The 21,393-nt window shown below is 41.3% G+C and overlaps 1 protein-coding gene across 3 annotated transcripts in view; it reads left to right on the forward strand.

Annotated features, from left to right (window-relative positions):
• Positions 1 to 21,393, forward strand: part of LOC122057714 — a 107,610-nt gene that overhangs the window by 51,640 nt on the left and 34,577 nt on the right. For all 3 annotated transcript variants that reach the window (XM_042619933.1, XM_042619931.1, XM_042619932.1), the window contains 10 exons: positions 1,210 to 1,313; positions 11,419 to 11,714; positions 11,886 to 11,970; positions 18,265 to 18,966; positions 19,055 to 19,373; positions 19,505 to 19,663; positions 19,746 to 19,909; positions 20,036 to 20,213; positions 20,307 to 20,576; positions 20,663 to 20,869. In XM_042619933.1, coding sequence (XP_042475867.1) covers positions 1,210 to 1,313; positions 11,419 to 11,714; positions 11,886 to 11,970; positions 18,265 to 18,966; positions 19,055 to 19,373; positions 19,505 to 19,663; positions 19,746 to 19,909; positions 20,036 to 20,213; positions 20,307 to 20,576; positions 20,663 to 20,869 — 2,484 coding nt within the window. The remainder of the gene's footprint in view (positions 1 to 1,209; positions 1,314 to 11,418; positions 11,715 to 11,885; positions 11,971 to 18,264; positions 18,967 to 19,054; positions 19,374 to 19,504; positions 19,664 to 19,745; positions 19,910 to 20,035; positions 20,214 to 20,306; positions 20,577 to 20,662; positions 20,870 to 21,393) is intronic.

Below are 21,393 nucleotides of genomic sequence, written 5' to 3' on the forward strand. Positions count from 1 at the left end.
CCCCCCCTCCACCCCCTACCAATGGAGACAGTCATTTGGTCTCCCTCAACATCTAGCTTCTTGAACTCCTCCTTCGCTTGGAATTTTACTAGATCCACCACCTTCCTATGCTCTAGCATGAAATAGTCTAGTTGGTTTATCCCTCGCCATAGCATCATTTGTATGGAGAGCTCTCTCTAACTGCCTTCCCACTCAATCCTTCCTTCATTTCTGCCACATCCCAGTTTCCCCCACTTGCTGCCTCTATTGGAATGGTATTGAAGACCCCAACCATCACTTTTTCAATTGTCCCTTCTCCATCTCTATTTGAAAAAAAGTTCATAGTCTTTGCTAGCCTGGCAGGATAAGCCCCTTGCCCCTAGATAGGGAATGGATTTGGATGGACATGTCTTTTGTTGCCTCTTCTATGTGTGAAACTGTTGGCAAGCTCGCTTTTTGTGCCACTACCTACCATATAATGGATGGGGAGAAATCTTTGTAGATGGACTTCCTACTGTTGCTCCTTTCAAAGGATTTGGAATGCCATCTACTTTGATGTTGCCTCCAAAAAGTCAAAACTCCATTTTCTTCACCATAGGCCCGTCTCTAATACCTCAAGGAACAGGCTCATTGTTGTGTCCTGGGGTCTTCTCCCCTCTACCATTCTCTTCCCCACCTTTTGGGGTTTTGCCACCCTTGTAGGCTATTTTCTTTTTCTTTTTCTTTGTCTTCGGGCTTGTAAATTCTGTCTTTTTTCTTTTGCTTTTAATGAATTTCTTATTCACCAAAAAAAAAAACCTGTACAATTGCATCAAAACCTTAAATCTTCCCCAAACTGAAAAGGACATCGTTTTTGGTATTAGTAACATGTATAAAACCTTATGCTTTATACACAATCAATTGAATGCACTAGTCTTATTGTACTTTATTCTCCTGTCTATACACAATATATTTTACATACTACTTATTTGTTGTGTTTTATGGTTTAAAAACAGATTTTGCATGTATTTGTTGTGTTTTATGTTTCAAAACTGTATTTTGCATGTATCCTAAGCTTTTCCATATGTTTCCTGATCATTTGCATGCATATCTTCAACGTATCTTGTGTCTCTCCTATGCGCCATACCTTCCCATATGTTACTGGTACTTTACGTTAAACATTGATTATAATGGTAAAATTGTTTTTTTTTTATTTGATGTTTCTTTGATTGTTTTTATTGACTCCTATAGGTTGTCTCTCCTGAGTTCACCTTCTATGATAGTACAAAGTCATCCCTTGATGATTCCTTGCATGGTGAAAAGCTTCTACGGGCCAAAATGGATCTGAACTTCATGTGAGTATCCATTTTATCCATGTCCGGCTAGTACATAAAATCTCCCTCCATTTGGTTTCAGCTTTAACTGAATGGCACATAGTTTTTAGAACTGGACTTGAGAACCGGAAAGAACCGGGACTCTGCTTCATATATCGATCTGATTTGAGTATGAAACAGTCTGGCCTGAAAACCAGAATCAAACAGAGTGGTTTTCAGGAAAACATCCAGGTTTTTGAAAACACCCTTGTTCGGTTCACTGTTTTCCTTGGTTTTAAAATAAATACCTATGCAGGGATTGGAACCATGGTTCGAAATTTCAGTTGAAATGAATAGATTTCATGAAATATTTTGGTTTCAAGAAGCCCCGAAACCGAACAGAGGTAGGATCTATAGGCATACCAGATTTTGGCTGAACATTTGGCATTTCGTCCGAAATTTGGTTCTCATTTCAGTGAAATGATACAAGGCGATGTTATAAATTCATCATTTTGACCCATTTTATGAGTTTCAACAGGAAGAGAAAAAAAAAACCAGAAAACGTCATGTTTTGTGATTTTTTGCATCTCACTTCCAGTTAACTAGTGGTCTTGCTTCTCCTCGGAACTCTAGGTGGTAGTAGACACTAGTTCTTAAAGAGATGATCGTTGAAGAAAGCAATCCTTATTCTGATTGATTTGGTCTGCTCTGGGACTGAAGGATTCGAACCCCCAACTAGCGTGACCAAAACCCAATACCTTGTAATCGTTTGATTGTTGAACTTTATTTTAATTTAGTTGGAATTCCTTATATATTTAGTTTTTAAATTTACAGTTTAGAAAGAAAAATAATTTGGTGAATAATAAATTCATTACCAAAGAGAAGAAATAATGTGCCCCAAAAGAGAAGAATATACAAAGCCAAAAGAACAACAATTATAGAGACATACCCCACATTGGAAAGAGTGGGGGAGGTTCCAAGAGGCTACAATATGTCTATTTTTCAGAGAATCAACAAATCTAAAAGGGACTGCTGCTGGCAATTTACTTCTAATGACAAAGGAGATGGAGTCCCAAATCAGCTGGAAAGATTTGGAGTTTGAGTCCATCTTCTAAGGTTATGCTTCAACCAAATATAATGAATAGCTGCACTAAAAGCAAGCTTATCCACACGGTCACAAACAAAGGAGCCTCAAAAAAACTATCACCCAAATCCACTCATGCTAAAAAGGCTAAATGCTTCATCCAACATGCCAACAATGAGCAAGGAGCCATGACCAAATCCTAGAGGAAGAAAGGTAACTGGGAAGAGGTGATCTACATCTTCAAGGGCGTTCTAGCAAAGGGTGCAGGAAGGCGGGATAAAAAAAATGTCTTCAAAGTAGAACAGACTGAGTCGGCAGGCAAGTGGTGAAGATCTCCAAATTGTGAATTTATGGAGGGGAATATGGGAAGAGAACCAAACCAAATTGCGTTGAGGAGCGATTAGGCCCCGAACTCTGAGAGGGTCCCAAGCAGACTTCAAGCTAAATACTCGAGGAGGGAGCAGACTAAGGAACCAACTCACCTGTATCGGTAGCTATCTTGGGAATATTCATGAGACTAGACCGGATAGGTCCCAACTAGGTGGAGGAGGAGATGGGAGAAGCCATATCGTCACCTAATATGATGTCAGAGACCATGCTTAGTCTATCTGAACCCGATTTGTAGACAATTCTATCACCAACCAAATGAAGGAGAATGCAAAGAGGATGCAATGGTCTAACCAAAGCCTAGTGGAGGTTCCATCGTCAATCAAGTAGGAGATAAAGACAAAAGAAAAAAAGCCTGAGCTCTGGTTGATAGCATAGTTGTCCATGCGACTAGGTGACCTAAGGCATTGGAGGGGTGCTCAGGTGATAAGGCGCCCGCCTAGGCATTCACTACTCATTCCTTACTTTTTCCTTCTTAGTTTTGCCACACATCTATCTCAGCATCTTCATCTCCATTACACTTAGATTATCTATATGCCGCTTCTTAACTACCCAACATTCTGCTCCATACATCGTAGCCAATCGTATGACAGTCTTATAAAATTTTCCTTTAAGCTTTAAAGGAATGCGCTGATCTAACAACACTTCGAACGTGCATCTCCACTTCAACCAACCTATATTAATTCTCTAAGCTACTATAACCTTCTTTACTTATAATTGAGCTCAGGTACCTAAAATGATCACTTTGTGGGATCACATTCTCATCAATATTCTTCACCTCATTAACTGTTCGAGTGTAACTAAAGTAACACATCATTTTTTTTAGGGTGATAATAAATTCATTACTAAAGAGGAAGGAAAAGGGGTTGGGATATACAACCCCTAAGGGCAAAGAAAGGAAAAGAAAGAAAGCTACTCATGCATGGGAGGGGAGCTACAAGAAAGTGGGAGACCCCAGGAGACAACAATAAGCAATGCTAGGGCGGGGTGGCAACATCTTGAGCTTGGAGTTGACATCGAAATAGATGGCTTTCTAAATTGTATCAAAAGAACGGGAGTTGGAAGTCCATCTACGAAGATTCCGCTCCATCCAAATATGGTTTATGGCGGCGCAAAAGACAATCTTACCAAAAACATCACAAATAGAGGACCCAACAAAGGCCATGTCAATCCAAATCCATTCCCTGGAGAGAGGCATGATCCTTCTCCTAAGAGGCCAGCAAGCTTTGAGAACAAGTGATATGTGTCTTCAGAGCTATCCAGATTCCAGCACAAACAGCAGGAGGGAGAGACGGGAATGTGCTAGGAAAGGAAGAAGGATAGGGTGGAGAGGCAATTGGAGAGGGCTCTCCACTCAATGAAGCTGTGGCGGGGGATATGGCCTGGGAACTAGACAATCCTATGCCAAGGGACAAGAGGGGAGGAGGAACTAGAAAATTGCCAAGCAGAGGAAGAATTGAACAGACCAGAGGAGGAGGAGGAGGGATGATTTTATCACTTCTTCCCCGATGCCTAGGGGGGATGGGGAGGGCTAGCTAGATATCACGGAGATGGGGGGACAAGGGGGAGAGACCAACCGTGGATGGAAATAATCGAGGAGACAGTAGAGGACATGTTTAGGCCCGAGGAGAAGAGCGATCTAGCTCCAACAAGGGGGAGGAGAACCCCTTGAGGATGCCAGTTATCAAGCAAGAGAGAGGTGGAGAGGCCATTCTCAATGGAGGAGTGGATAGGAGTTACACACCATTTACTCCACCTTTGTTCTACTTATATTAAAACCTTTTGATTCCATGGTTGATCTCTGTAGCTCCAACTTGGTTTCAATCCCTACTTTTTGTGTCGTCCACCAAAACAATATCATCAAAGAAAAGAATACACCAAAGAATCTTATCTTAGATGTCCCTGGTTAGATCATCCATGAAAAGTGCCAACAAATAAGGGCAAGGGTTCATCCTTAATGTTTTTCTTGGGTGAATAAAAAAATTCATTACCAAGAGAAAAAATATACAGGCCCCAGAAGGGAAGGGAGGAGAACGGGGAAAAACAAAAGGAAATCTGGGTTCCTAATCACGGAGCTTGGGAGCTCCCAGGAAGCAACAATGTGACAATTTCTAGGTGGGGGGGGGGAAGTTAAAGGAACATTCAATATCTTAGCTTTTACATAAAAAAAGGTGGAACTAATCTTTCCAAGAGGGTGGGAGTTGGAGGTCATTTCCTATGATTTCTCTCGATCCAAATTTGGTTGATGGTTTCACATAAGGGGAGCTTGGCCACGAAATCGCAAATGGTCTTCCCTTGGAATGTCATATCCATCTAAATCCACTCCCTTTGGAAAGGGAGGATCCTTTTTTTAGCCGGCCAACATTTGGAGAGGACCATTTTCGAAATAGAGGAAGATACATGGTAGACAAAGAAGAGGTGATCAATATCTTCAGGTTCAGAGCCACAGAGGTAGCAGACCGGCGAGACAGGAATTTTTCTCTGGATAAGGAAACTCTGCTTGGGGAGGCATTTCAAGAAGACCCTCCAAACCGTGAAGCTTTGCGTAGGATATGGTGCTTGAACCAGACGAGCTTGTGTTAGGGAAAGGGAAGACCATGAAGTCTGACAGAGTCCCACGCAGCCTTGGCACTAAAACTTTACCATTTGGGGAATGGTTCCAAAATATAGAGTCGTTCCTTCCTTGGTTGACCGAGGAGAGGGAAGGCAACGTGTTCCAGATATCAGCTATCTTGTCTGAGGCAGGGAGCGGGGGAGCCCAAGAACCTGAAGATAAAATGGAAGAAACCATGGCTTGCTGTAGGAGCCAAGAAATTTAGATGGATCGGGCTCTGATAACATGAGAAAGAAGCCACTTTGGGTGCCATGGATCGAGCCAAAGGAAGGTGGAGGATCCATCCCCAATGCCGTAGGATATAGCTCTGGATGCCAATGTTCTGAAGGGGATGATCTTGCGCCAGACCCATGAGGCATTAGAGGTGGTTCTCACCGTCCAGAAGGAATTAGCCTTGAGAAGATTAGAGTAAACCCAATCAACCCAAATGCTCTTTTTCTTGGTAAGAATTTTCCAAATCATATTCAGAATTCCAGCAGCGTTAACATCCTTGATGCATCTCAGACCCAGGCCACCTCCCTTCCTAGGAAGAAAGTAGCCCAACTGAGATGACGGAGAAACCTAGTAGACTCACACCCTTTCCGAAGGAATGATGTAAAAATGGATTCCAACTTAGATATTATGGACTTGGGTAATCCAAATATCCTGGACCTATAGATGTAAGAAGTTTGGAGGACAGATCTAATAAGCTCTAACCGGCTAGCAAAGGATAAAAGTTTTCCTTTCCATAACTTAAGACGCTTCCTGATAAGGTCAAGCATAGGAGTGCAGTGATGGGCAGTAAGCCGAGCCTGAATTAATGGCAGCCCCAGATACTTGACTAGAAGGGATCCCAAGTCAAAACTAGTATTCTCTAGGAAATACGCCATTGAATCATCTGAAATCCCAGCCAAGAAGATGAGAGATTTCCCAGGGATTATGCAAAGACCCGACATCAAGGCAAAGAGGTGTAGGCAATGCATAATAGTATCCAAGGAGGGGCCATCAACTTTGGAGAATATCACCAAGTCGTCAGCAAAAGCGAGGTGGGTCAATCTTATGGCCTTGCACTTTGGGATGGGAATGATACGATTCAGATCCGAAGCTGATTGCAAACTTTTGAGAGAACTTCCATGGCAAGACAGAAAATATAAGGGGATAGAGGGTGGCCCTATCTTATACCTGCAGAAGAGGAGAAATAACCGTCCGGGCTCCCAATGACCAAAACTGAGAAGCGGGGAGAGGCAATGTAATGATATATCCAATTAGTGAAGGTAGGCGGGAAGCCCATCTTGCTGGGAACTGAAATAATGAAGTCCCATCTAAGGCTGTGAAAAGCCTTATAGGTATCAATCTTCATGAGGGTAGCAGGGGATGGCCATTTCTGTCAAAACCTCTAACAATCTCATGACAGAGAAGAATGTTTTCCCCAATACTTCTTCTAGGAATAAAAGGAGACTGGTTGTCACTCTCTAAGGAGTCCACCACCTTCTTTAATCGATTTGCAAGAATCTTGGTAATGAACTTGTACAAGAGATTGCAAAGAGAGATCGGTCTGAAGTCATTTATAGTGTCAGTCCCATCTTTCTCGGGGATAAGATAGAGGAAGGTGTGTGACTGATACCCTTAACCTAATCCGGATTGAAGAATAAACTTTTGATTGCTTTGATCAAGTCCTCTTTGATTATGTCCCAAGCTGAGCTAAAGAAACCCATACTGAATCTGTCCAGGCTTGGAGCTTTGTTGGCTTTGTGGGACATAATAGTAGATGCAATCTCCTCATCAGGGGGAATAGCCCAGAGCAGTTGAGCCATATTGTCAGGAATAAATTTAGAGATGAGGCCATCAGGGATAGGCACAGCTGTGGGAGATATAGGACTGAACAAGAGTCTGAAATGATTCACAACCACCTCTTTGATCTCATCCACTTTATAGACCTGGAAGCCATTCGGGGAAGTGAGCTTGGGAATGTAATTGATGTTATTTATGGCCTTCAGAGAGTGGTGGAAATAAGAGGAGTTAGGCCCAGATTCCAGCCAGTTGATACATGACTTTTGCTTTAGAAAGCTTTCCTCACTAGCCAACAGCCTTGAAAGATTTTCAGATTCAGTTTTCTCTTCATCAGCCAAATCAATGTTCAGAGGATCAGACTAGAGCTGAAACTGAATAGAATCTAGCTTATTCTTGCAATCTGAATCAAGAGAAGAGATGTTCCCGAAGGAGTTAGTATTCCACATCTTGAGGGCATCTTTGACATTTCTGAGCTTCCTTGATAGTGCAATGAGGGGGTTGAAAGAGCATGGACAGGCTTGAGCCAAGTATATTGAACAGTGGGGAGGAAGTCAGGATGGGAGGACCATATGTCAACAAATTTAAAGGGTTTAGGGCCAATAGAGGTATATGGTTGGATGAAAAGGGAGATGGGACTATGGTCAAAAGTGGTTGAAGGCTCAAAAGTGGCATGGGAAGAAGGGAAAGACGATAGCGAAGCTTCATTTACCATCATCCTATCAAGCTTCCAACCTATACGGGAAGACCCGGATCTTTTCTTATATAAAAGAGAACTTGATACCGGACCATCGGAGATCATCACCAGCAAGGTCCTCTATGCATTCAATGAAAGCATCAGTACTTGCAGAATTTAGGTGGCCCCCTCCTTGCTTTTCATAAGCATAACAAACTACGTTGAAATCCCCACAAATGCCCCACGGACGGGAACCAACTTTATCAGCAAAGGAGCGGAGATCATTCCACAGAATGTCCCTGTCCAGGATACGGTTGGAAGCATAAATGGCTAAGAAATAAGAAAGAGAAGCTGCAGACGGGGTCGGATATAGATAGGTGGAGGAGCTGAGAAGTGGTAGAAATGAGAGAAATAGAGAGCTTTTGAGGTCCCAGAGAAACCAAATGCGCCTATTTGGATGGTGAAAATGGGTAGAGAGAAAAGACCATCTGGGGCAATGATAAAGGCCATCCGGGACAGAGAAGGCTCTATTAAGTGGGTTTCAAGCAAGCAGCAGAAAGTTGGCTGGGAATCCTTCATAAGTAAGCGAACATCAGGATGTTTCTGGGGGAATTTATCCCCCTAAGATTCTATATGAGGCCCGGAGACATTAGGCCAACGAAGGGAGGGGCATCTCATGCTTTAAGGCGATGGCACCAGGTGAGGCGGAGGGGGGCCAGGATTTTCTACGTCTCTGATAAGATCAAGGGGTGGGGGGGCAGTGGATGGGGGGAGAGAAGCTTCAGAGGCTCCCTTGGATTTTTTGCAGATAGATGAAAGCTTCTTAAGAGAAGCACGATTTTTGGGTGAAGAAGGCTTCAAAAAAGGTTTATGGGTCGGGTCTTGGTTAGAAGGGGGGTGGATATAGGTTTTGGTAATGGGCTGACTTGATGAAAGAGGGGGAGGCCCAGATTGAGGAGGCCTAAGAAGAAGGGGATCTGTGGCGTGGATTGGCGAGCTGGATACCAGGGATGGGCTGGAGGATTGGACTGAAGCACTAATGTTTTGTGGGCCGCAAGGAGAGTGGGCCACAGGCTGGGGGCAAAGGCTAGTGGGGCCTACCTTAAGCGGAACCGATAGAGCGTTGGGTATATGCTCAGCCAGACTATCATCAAAAGAGTAAGGAGCTAGAGAGGGGAAGTCCGTATGGCTCTCGATTTCTCCAGAAGAGGCAAGAGCAAGGGAGACGTCTTCAGAGGAGTCAGGCGAGGATGAGGACTCTGCCGCAGAAGAATCATCCTCCGAGGAAGCTTCAGAGCTAGAGGAGGCCATGCAGAGGTAGACGAGTCTGAGGAACTATCGGTAGTGGTGGGATCTTTAAGAGAAGCCTGAGATGGGACATCGATTGCATTGTCAGCGAGAAAAGCTGTATGTTCATGGTCTTCCACATTAGATTGCAGAATCGAGAATCGATTTTGTCCAGAGGGTAAACAATCAGCAGGGACTTATGGTTGCTTTGCTTCGACAGAGAAGGGAATCCGATGATGGTTGAGCTGCCGGTTGAATCTTCTACTTCTCGCCGTAGGAGGGCTGGAAGGGCGACGGCTTGAGGCCGACATGACAGAGCGATCCCGATGATATATTGGACCAATGGGGTTTAATGGCACATCGTCTCCTTGTTCACTGGCTGGAGGTTTCGGGAGGCATGAGCTAGTGTCGTGGCCAAAAACCTTGGAGCAGATACATTATGGTGGGCACCAGTCGTAGGTGATGGGCTGCTGGAAGCAGAAGTTTACCCCATCTTGGACAGAGATGGAGGAGGGAAGGGCTTCAAAGGCAGGGACCTCCACGTAGATACGAGCAAAAGCGAGATGGTATTTTTTGTTTGTTCTAGCATCAGAGCAGAGCGAGACACCCAGAACAGACCCCGCAATGCTTAAACCACCGGAGCACCAGAAGTGAAGGGGGAGACTTGGCATTGTGATCCAGAGGGGGATGGTGGAAATAGTCGACATGATTTAGCAGCAAGCGTCGATGCCAGGGGTGGAGAAAAATGGGTTTGAGTCCCACCAGCCAAGGGCCCCCTTCCAAGCATCGGACTTTCACTTTCCTTAGAGAACTTAAACATAAAAAAGCCATGATCAAGGAGGAAGGTTTCCATAGTACCGGCCAGCCTCCATTGCTTAAGGAGGGAGAGCTTCACCAGATGGAAGGGGGTCTTTTTCCCAGAAAGTGACTGATGAGAGACTTGCTCCAACGGGATGCTTTAGAGTCCAGAAGACCGTCCAGGCATTTAGTTGTCAGGGATTCTCCCAGCCTATAGGGAGGTACAAAATGGAGAGGAAGACCATGAGGGGAGACAATGCTTTGGAGGGGAGGACCAAGCGTTAGCAAGGGGTTGGTGGGGGAGAAGAGTGGAAGAAGCAAGGGAGGGGACAGCATAGGAGTGGAGAGGCTAGGGGTGGCAAGTGGAGCAGGGGGGAGAGTTCCCCTAGGAGGGGGCAACCGTGGAGGCTGGACTTCAAAGGGGGAGGGGGTGGCAGCAGGACGTCATTTGGCAGTTACACCCTAAATGTTTATTTGTTCGACATTTCATAAATCAATTAAAAGTTAAACAAAATAAAACATAGTAAAAAAGATCAAATTAAAATTTCGTTGATCCTTAATGTAACCCAATTGTAACTGGGAATTTACTACCTTGCCCCCCCCTCTGTTCTTACGCTAGTTGCCACACCATCATATATATCTTTAATTATGTTCACATATTTGCTTGAAACCCTTCTCTTATCTAGAATATGTTAGATTAGATCTCTAGGGACCCTGTCATAGGCTTTTTCTAGGTCAATAAAGACCTTATGGAGATCCTTCTTGCCTCTCTACATCTTTCCATGAGCATCCTAAGTAAGAAAATAGCTTCCATAACAGACCTTCCTATCATAAAACCAAATTGATTCCCTAAAATAGAGAGGGAAAGTATAGGATATGATATAAGCATACAGATAACACAGATAATAACTCCAAATAACAGCAATTGGATATCCCTTGGTTGAATTCTCTGAATCCAAATAAGCACACAGATAACTCCAAATAATTAAAGGTATATGGCAGTCATGAAATAACAGATGAACCATTTCTTCATCTAGAATACTCATTGTAACTTAAAAAATTAATTAGCTAACTTAAACCCCTAGTCTTTAGATGGTCCAGACGTCCAGTGTCATCTGTTGCCCCTATGCTACATTGACCAAAAAGCCTACAGGCCGACAATCTCAGGATGTTAGAGGTGATTACTCATCCTGCTGAGTCATTTGCCATAAATTTGTGACAAGCCTTAACAGATTCAGTCAACATCAAGATGCTGAAAATCATAATCATATAACCCCTGGAAATCTCTTTAATATTTTTCAAGTTCCCTATCATGAAAGTTACGTTTGAGCATGGGGCTCCACCCTCACATGTGGTTCAAGAAAGTGTCCCCTTGTATTTGCACCATAGCTGACACTATAGCTGTACCTTGATACAAACAACATCCAAAACCTTATCCCAACTTAATGGGGTCGGTTTATAGTTATTTCTTGATGTTAAGTAATTAACCTTCACATTGATTTAAATGATCTGTATATGTTTGTTTCTCCAACAGGTATGCTTCAAAAGAAAGTGATACTTGGATACGGGCCCTAGTTAAAGATCTCACAATTGAGGCTGGTTCAGGTCTCATCATTCTTGAACCAGTGGAAGTTTCTGCGGGATATACTTCTGTAAAAGAGAAGACAAATATATCTGTGCTATTGACAGATGTATGCATCCACCTTTCATTGAGTGTAATTTCCCTAGTCCTTAACATACAAAATCAGGCAGCTGCAGCACTACAGTTTGGAAATGCAGATCCACTGGCTTCTTGCACCAATTTTGATCGACTTTGGATGTCCCCAAAAGGTAACTCAACCTTGTTACAAAATTTTGAAATTTTACTTGAAGCTCAAAGTGCACATGTCTCATAGTGGTAGCTATATTCGCATGGTGATAATCTGTAGCCACATCAATTTGTTTGGCAAGTTTCCTCAAGTCCTAATTTCATTAATTGGATTATGCAATCTGTCGCTGCAGGAAATGGGCCTGGTTACAACCTTTCCTTTTGGAGGCCTCGAGCTCCCTCAAATTATGTTATATTTGGTGATTGTGTGACATCAAGGTAGAACTGAAACTTCTAGGGATTGAGACAACTAGTCATGTCCCTTTTGTGTTCAATTTTGCCACAATGAACCTCTTTCCCTACATTAAAATTTAAAAGCACTTAAATGGATGAGCTATGAGAATCATGACCTATTCAGACTTCAAATTTCTCCTTCATGTTTCCTTGTAAATTTTTAATCATAATGGTTTCCAATTCCTAACAGACAATTTTTTTTCCTTATGTAGTCACGTTTGATGTAGCGGCATAGATGATTCAAACATCATTGAGTCCTTTGATCTCCAAGGCTGAATCAAAGAAAAGCCAGAGGAATTATAGGGCAGAAGTATAATTGCAAACTTTCTGTCCAGGAAATTTCGCATGATTTAAAAAGAAAATAGGATGGCTGGAATTCTGGTCTTTTACAATGCTCTATACCCCTTCTTAATCCCTACTACAGTTCTACCTAGTCTTATAAAATATCATTACTAGGCATCTGTTTTAGGGACTTACTGTAGCAAAATAAATCTAAAATAAAGACTAGCAAATCCCAAGTAACCTCTTCCTACATGGATGTTTTTGTAAATCACTAATCATTGATTCAAAGGACCAATCCAATAGCCTGAATGGCTTAAACAACTAAAACCGACACTGTTTTTGCTCCTGCACTGAATCACAGGATTCCTTATTGCTGTCATACTGTGGCTGATGTAATACATCAATCTGTCTCTCCCAGGCCCCAGCCCTTCATGATAAAATGACACCGAAGGACGAAATTCCATCAATAGGGAAAGGCAGGAAATATTTGGATTGCGAGCTGTATTGACCCTTAGTTCCTTGCAACCTCAGACCTGCTGTTCTTGCTTTGAAACTAACTTTTTGGGCTGAGAACCTAATTGTAAAGCAGCCCACATCACATGTGTAGGATTTTGCAGTGCAATTGCTGAATTGATAAAAACTTCATTTTAATTTGTTGGTGTGAAAATAAATTGAACTGCAAATTAGCAGTAAAAACTTCCTGAGATAAAGTTGAGAAGTAAAGATTAGAGAATGATTTGGCTTATCAATGACTGACAGAGGTCCACTTTATTTATAGATGAGAAATAATATGAATAAGGTATGTTAGGTGAGGATGACTCATCCGTATCCTAACATACATACATGTACATTGAATCTAGATGGATGGGTTGTAATCCTTATCCGTAACATTCCCCCTCAAGTTGAAGCATAGATATTCTGCATGTCCAACTTGAATATGATAAGATGAAATGACTTGAAGTCAACCCTTTTGCGAAGACATCAGATAGTTGGTTCTCGGAAAAAGACGAATGAGATGTAGATTGAACCCTTTTCATGCTTCTCTTTGATGAAGTGTCCATCAATCTCAATGTGCTTGATCTTGTAGTTTAGCCTCATAAATCCTTCAGATTTCATACACCTTTTGCCATTGTGCAATATTCTACTTATGCATTGGATATGGATACTACTGGTTTCTTCTTGCTTCACCACATACCAGATTGCCTCCAAGGAATGTGCAATACCTGGAAGTGGAGCGACAATCATTAATAGAACCAACCTAATCAGCATTAGTGAAGGACTCGAAGCTTCAGGCTGTTGTTGTTGGAAAGTAGAATACCTTTTTCCTGGTGTTGATTTCAAATATCATAGAATCCTATAGACAGCCTCAAGATGTGTTGTCTTTGGGTCATAAAGGAACTGACTAGAAACCCCTACAACATATGCAATATCTGGCCAAGTAAGTGAAAGGTATATCAGTCTGAGTTGGTGGTTGACCTCTATAGGAGAATCTGAAGGCTTACATCCAAGCATACCATCTCACTAAGGAGGTCTAGGACATACTTTCTTTGGACAATGATGATTCCTTTACTGGGTCGGGCTTCTTCAATCCCTAGGAAGTATTTGACCGTTCCTAGATCCTTGGTTTCGAACTCTAAAGTCAAATGAGCTTTTAACAAGGAGATTTCCATGTCATCATTGCTTGTGATTGCTATATCGTCAACATAGACAATAAGTGCAGTAACTTTGTCACCCTTGTGTTTGACAAACAAGGTGTGGTTAGCATGACTTTTGCCTTAGCCAAACTTTTGCATAGCCTTCTAGAACCTACCGAACTAGGCCCGAGGTGATTGTTTATTTCTATCGAGAGATTTTCGCAACCAACACGCCTTTTCCGACTATGAATGATGACGCAAAACCTGGAGGAATATCCATGTATACTTGGAGGAATTTTTTTACTTCCGGTTGATGAAGATTCCATCCAAGGTTTGCAGCACACAATGGTAATGCTTGAATAGAATTCATCTTTGCAACAAGGGCAAAAGTATCCCAGTAGTCAATATCATAGGTCTATGTAAATCCCTTGGCCACCAATCTTGCATTGTATCTCTCAATGATTCCACCTGCCTTCTGCTTCACAGTGCACACCCATTTACACCCTACTAGCCTTTTCCCTTCAGGATGGGGGACAAGCTCAAGTATTATTTTTCTTCAAGGTCTGCATCTCTTCTACCATAGCGTCCTTCCATTTAGCATCTTTTTGTAGCTTCTTTCCAGCCCTACGATATAAACATAGAGGATAACGAGGAAACAAAGGCACGATACAATGGAGATAATGACTCATACGAAACAAAGTTAGAGATAAGGCGTTGGGTACATGTTCTAACTCCCTTTCTAATAGCAATAAGAAGCTCATCATATGATGGAGGGGAATTACCCGATGGAGCTAGCTAAGAAGGTGGAGCTGGCTCAAGAGGTGTAGATGGGCGTGGTAGATTGGAGATAGGCTTTTCCTTTCTTTTAGAATAAGTAAGCATATCCCAAACCTCCAACACAGTAGAGGGTTCATCTGGAGCCGTTTTTTTTGTCTCCCTCTGAATCTGAACAGTTTCAATAACAAAAGGACTCGAAGGTATCTGACTAGATGGAATCTCTCCTTCTACACTCCCCCTCCCCTGATTAGATGACTAATAGTAGGACTCATATACATGAAAAGTCATAATCCATAGAAACGAAGAGTCTATAGGATGGGGGATGATAGCACTTGTATCCCTTTTGAGAAGTAGAGTAACCAAGGAAAAGACACCTGAAAGCCCGGGGATCCAATTTGGATCGAGTGGGACTGTAGGTACAATGGTTAATTTGCACTTATGCAACATGTTGGTCACAAGTTCAAAACTTGGAAACAGCCTCACCTGCAAAGCATGGGGTAAGGCTGCGTACATTTGCCCCTCCCAAACCATGCAGGAGTAGGATCCTCGTGCACTAGGTTGCTCTTTTTTCTTTTTTTTTTTATAGTCCAATAGGAGAGGAATTGGGAGCAAAGCAAACGCATCCAAAGACATGAGAAGGTAGATGAGAGTAAAGGGCAGGGTCCGAAAATTTCCTGATTGGTGATTAAAGTTCTTTTTTTTTTTTTTTTTTTTTTTTTTTTTTTTTTTGTGAATAAACAATTCATTACCAAAAGAGGAGGGAAAAAAAAAGAATGAATACAACAAGTCCCCAAAAGGGGAGAGAAAAATCAAAGGATCAACCCTTAAGGAAGAGAGGAGGGAGTCTAAATCAAAGAGGGGAAAAACCCCCAAGACATAACAATAAAATTTACTAGTGATTTCAAGTTAAGGACACTAGGGCGTACCCAGTTTATTATGAAAGTAGCAATCAAAACTGCATCACCCCAGTAGAATTTGGAACATAGGTGGTAAACATCAATGACCGGGCGAGCTCAAAAAGATGATGGTTCTTTCTATCTAGAATACCATTTTTTCTTAAGAGTTCTAACACAAGAGGTTTGGGACAAGATGCCATGTTAGTCAAGATACTGGTGGAACTGACCATCAATATACTCTATCCCATTATTGCTCCGTAGACCCGGACCTTGTCATTGAATTGTGTTTGAATCATTGTATGAAAGGACTGGGAACAAGAGAATGTTTCTTACTTAGTCTGTAGAAGATACCCAAGTCAAATGGGTGTAGTTATTAATGAAGGTGATAAACCATTTGAACCCCCTGGACAATGGTGCGAGATGGACCCCATAAGTCAAGAGTGTATAATAGAAAAGGGCATTGTACTTTTATTATTACCAATAGGATAAGGGACCTCAGAGTGCTTTGCAAGTTGATAGATGTTGCACATAAATTTTTCCACAGTAATTATTAAGGAAGGAAATGAAGGGTGACCTAAATGGCGATGCCACTGATGCAATTGGGTAAAGGCATGATCTTCCCGAATAGTGTGAGTTGAAACCGGAGGAGTTGTAGAAGTGAGATCCGGATCCAAGTAGTACAGCACATCTTATAATCTACCAAATCCAATCGTTGCTCCCCGATGTATTACTCATTGTAACTCTTTGGGAAGGAAATTTTCCTTCTCTGATTTTGCTTAATAAATTTTTTGGTTTCTGATAAAAAAAAAAAAATCCAATCGTTGCCTTCGTTGCCATATCTTGAAAAACACAATGAGTGGAATACAAAATTAACAAAACATTTAAGGTCAATAGAGAGATGATAAATTGAAAATAAATTGACACACAGATTGGGAACATGAGGGACAGAAGACAAGTAAATGGTAGGGGAGCAAGAAACAGAACATTTTTTCGGAGATTGCAGATAGGGAGCCATTGGCAACTTGGACCTTATCCTTACTCGAACAAGGGATATAAGTGCGGAACATGTCCAAGGAGCTACTCATGGTCAGAGGCTCCAGTGTCAAGAAGCCAAAATGGACTAGAAGTAGAAGAAGCTAGGAAGATACCTGATTGGGCCGGATGGGAAGTCGGTGGAGTGGAGGTGTCATGGTAGAAGGCGCAATACCAAGCTGTGTCATTATACATTGGAGAGAAACCATCTGTTCCAAAGAAAAATGAGAGGCAACAATAGAGGATGATTCGTCGGTGGCCTTAGAAAGATGAGCTTGATGCCAAGAAGATCCATGTTTCCCACCACACCCTCCTCCTTTAAGGCAGCCATGTAGCTTCCAACAAGTCTCTTTGGTATGGCAACTGGCAAGGATGTCCACAATAATCACATTTAACCGAGTCTTTAGGAGTAGCACCAGGCTTAGTGGCAGAACCAGAGGAGTCCACGGTCGAAGAAGCCTAAGGAATAGTAACAAGAGTTGAAAGAGTGGGAACAGAAAATAAGTATCATAAAAGAGCGATGCTGATCCTTATGCTGAATCATGTTATATGCCTGAAGGAGTGTAGGAAATGTATCTCTGCCAAGGACCTGTACACAGATCTGATCATATTCCGGATTCAAGCCACTAAGGAAGTTGCATAGTCGTCCCATTTTCATGTTCCTTTTTAAATGTGGTAGCATCAGTAGTTCAGGCCTTAGGGACAAGGTGATTGAAATCCAACCGGTGCCATAAATTATTGAGAGTAGAAGAAGATTGCAAATACTTGAGCAAAAATTGATATTTTGTGAACAAATTCCTCATTTCTTGGTTGAAACCCATGAAACTTGAGAGCTTCTGTTAAAATATGGGAAACAATGTATGTTTACATCGAAACATGTCACTTATATAGGCATGGGTTGGACCAGTTTGGTCGAACCATGAGAAACTTGGAAAATTTCGTCGAAACTGGTCAAAACCAATAACATTTTGGTTTCAACCCCTGGTTTTGTCTCGGACCATACCAAAATCGAATCGAGGAGACTTAGAACCATGGTCATACATTCTTCCAAGTTCCAAAGGCTTGTGTTAGACATGAGAGAAAATGGGTGTCAATACAGGATGTTTTAGATTATCTTACCATTAAAAAATTTTGGATGTATACTTTTAGTACACTCCTACATGTGGAGTTGTCAATATGATGTGAAAGTTCACAATTTCGTAAATCTTTTTGCTAAAAGTTTTCATTTTTAGATACAGATAATGGCTACATTTAATTCATATTATTAATGAATGGTTCAATTCTATCAACTTGATTGCTTACTTAGAAATCATATTTAGTTGTTATGTGTCGTTTGTGAGAGAGGGATCCATCAGATCCATATTAGCAATACCCCTGTATTCTGAGTTTGTAACAGTATGATGGATCTGACTTCTAAACCCATTCCTGCACCTCTAACCCACATAACTTAGGCCATGATGTTATGTTCTGGTCGTGGATGTAACTGATGATTGATAAATAGAAAACACATGCAATGTATTTTCCTTGCATTCAGTGTTCCACTCAAAGGCCAATTGGGACCAATTAATATTCTTACAGAAATGTAGCACTTATTTATTTTTTATTTATTTTTTATTTTTTATTATTATTGTTATTATTAACTCTGTTGCATCTCTCAGGCCCATCCCTCCTTCACAAGCAGTAATGGCTGTTGGTAATACTTATGGGCGTGTACGGAAGCCTCTTGGTTTCAAATTCATTGGTTTGTTCTCTAATATTTGTGGATTAGAAGGAGTTGAAGCCCAGGTTGATGACAGTGGTGATTGCTCTCTTTGGTTACCCATTGCACCCCCAGGATACTCAGCTTTAGGGTGTGTAGCACACATGGGAAACAAACCACCACCAACTCACATTGTTTATTGCTTACGTTCTGATCTTGTGACTTCAACAGTATATTCAGAGTGCATTTTTAGTATTCCATCAAATCCAAGGTTCTCGTCTGGATTTAGTATTTGGCACCTTGATAATGTTGTTGGATCATTTTATGCCCATCCTGCTGCAGTGTCCCCTTCAGACAGTGGTTGTGACCTGGCTCTTATTCTTTTAAGAAACTCAAACTGGTTTTGCTCTTCCTCAGAAAATTTTGCATCAGATGGCACTCGTAACCAAGACTATGGAGGTTCACATGGAAGTAAGGAGGGTGCTAGTTCCTCTGGGTGGGACATTCTCAGATCAATTTCAAAAGCTAGTACTTATATGTCGACCCCAAATTTTGAGAGAATTTGGTGGGACAAGGGTGGTGACCTTCGCCAAGCATTTTCGATATGGAGACCAATACCACGTCCTGGATATGCTATACTTGGTGACTGCATCACTGAAGGGTTAGATCAATGATACTTGTTATATCACTTTTATCGGATTTGAAATTACATTTTCTAATAAATTTTGGTATCACTTTATTTCTTTCAGCATAGAGCCACCTCCTCTGGGAATCATTTTTAAGAATGATAATCCCGAGATTTCTGCAAAGCCTGTGCAATTCACAAAAGTTGCCCATATAACGAGGAAAGGACTTTATGAAGCTTTCTTTTGGTATCCAATTGCTCCCCCGGGCTACGCTTCTCTAGGATGTGTTGCATCAAGAACGGACGAACCACCGGATATAAGTTCTTTTTGCTGCCCACGTATGGATCTCGTTAACCAAACTAATATTCTGGATGTTCCAATTTCAAGATTTTCCAGTTCAAAGGTTTCTCACTGCTGGAGCATTTGGAAAGTTGAAAATCAGGTTAAGAAAAGAAAATGCTGTATATATTTTTTATTTTCTCATTCATGATATTATTTGGAAATCATATTTCGATCCAATGAAAATGTCCTTACTAGCTGTCTAATATAATCTTTTGTGGCTCTCATGTATAGGCCTGCACTTTTCTTGCCCGCTCTGATCTGAAAAAACCCTCTAGCCGTTTAGCTTACAATATAGCTGATTCAGTGAAACCGAAGACAAAGGATAACATAAGTGCCGAAATGAAGCTGAGATGCTTCTCCTTGACTGTGCTGGACAGCATCTGTGGAATGGTAGGATACTAAAGAAAAATATATTCCATTACCTGGATTCAAAAGAAAGTTATGTTATTTTCAAAATTTTGGACCTTTTCAGATGACACCACTGTTTGATACAACAATTACAAACATCAACCTTGCAACACAAGGTAGACTAGAGGCGCTGAATGCTGTACTGGTATCTTCAATTGCTGCATCAACATTCAACACACAACTAGAAGCATGGGAACCGCTAGTGGAGCCGTTTGATGGAATATTCAAGTAATGTATCGTCGAGCACTTCAGCTGTAATTCTGATTTTCTGTTCTTCATGGGATGTCAAAGTCTTTATATAAAGTCACCACTCGCCAGAATTAAGTTTTGGTTTTAATTGTTTTATTTCTGTAGGTTTGAAACATATAACAACTTGGATATATCATCGAGAGTTGGAAAGCGAGTGCGTGTTGCTGCAACAAGTATTGTAAATGTCAACATTAGTGCTGCAAATATTGAAACTTTTGCAGAAACTATTGTTTCATGGAGAAGACAGACAGAATTTGAGCAGAAATCTGTAAAATTATATGAGGTAAAATTTACCTGAACCTCCCTTTTTTATCATGGAGTTAGAGCAGTATATTCAGATCCTACACATGTGCTTATTATTGAACTACCTTTGTAGGATGCTGGTGGTCATCTCAGACCTAGAGAAGATTCAACTTTTTCAGCATTGGATGAAGATGATTTTCAGACCTTGGTTATAGAGAATCGGCTTGGATGTGATATTTGTCTCAAGAAATTTGAGGAAAATTCTGAAAGTCTTGAGTTGCTACATCATGAAGACTGCACTTCTTTATGGATGCCACCTCCAAGATTTTCAGATAGGCTGAATGTTGCAGCTGAGTCGAGGGAAGCACGCTGTTATGTTGCTGTACAGATATATGAGGCCAGGGTTGTACACAATGAAAGTTTATTTATCAACTGCTTATGAACTCTTAAACCTTTGTGACTGGACATGACCACATTCTACTTTTGCAGGGTCTACCTATTGTTGATGATGGAAATAGCCATAACTTCTTCTGTGCTTTACGCCTTGTTGTTGATAGTCTAGAAACTGATCAGCAAAAGCTTTTCCCTCAGAGTGCAAGAACTAAATGTGTGAAGCCTGCAATTTCCAAGAGTAGTGACCTGGATATGGGCACTGCCATGTGGAATGAATTATTCTTGTTTGAAGTTCCTCAGAAGGTTTGTATGTTGTACATTTAAAAAAAAAAAAAATTATTAAAAAAAAAAAAAAATTTTTTTTTTTTTTTTGTACATTAATTTTCTTACATCCTCAACTGTCAGTTTTATTTTCATGGTGGGCTTTCTATCTTGTGAGCCATGGCCACCATATTAAATATTTGCAGAATTTCCAACCAATGAGCCGTAGCAGCCCAAAACCAATTTTAGTGATAGATTGTGAGTCAACTGGTTCAGCTGTGTACAAAAAGTTTCTGACCACCCCCATTGGATGTGAAAAATAGTTTGACCAGCAGGGCTGGGCTGGGACTTATGGCATTGCTCCAACAGCATTGTACAGCATACACACAATTTAGACATTTTGTTTTTGACCCATCCCCCCACCATGGTATTTTGCAATATATTGATTCTGATTATTTCAATCTGGAATCCTGGATACTTAATTTAGTGTCTCCACATTGTTCCCGTAGGATGGAATGTGGTTCCCCTACTCAGGTTTTTTTTTTTTTTTTTTTTTTTTTTTTTTT

The sequence above is a fragment of the Macadamia integrifolia genome, chromosome 12 (assembly GCF_013358625.1).
Source record: "Macadamia integrifolia cultivar HAES 741 chromosome 12, SCU_Mint_v3, whole genome shotgun sequence".
NCBI classification, from domain to species: Eukaryota; Viridiplantae; Streptophyta; class Magnoliopsida; order Proteales; family Proteaceae; genus Macadamia; species Macadamia integrifolia.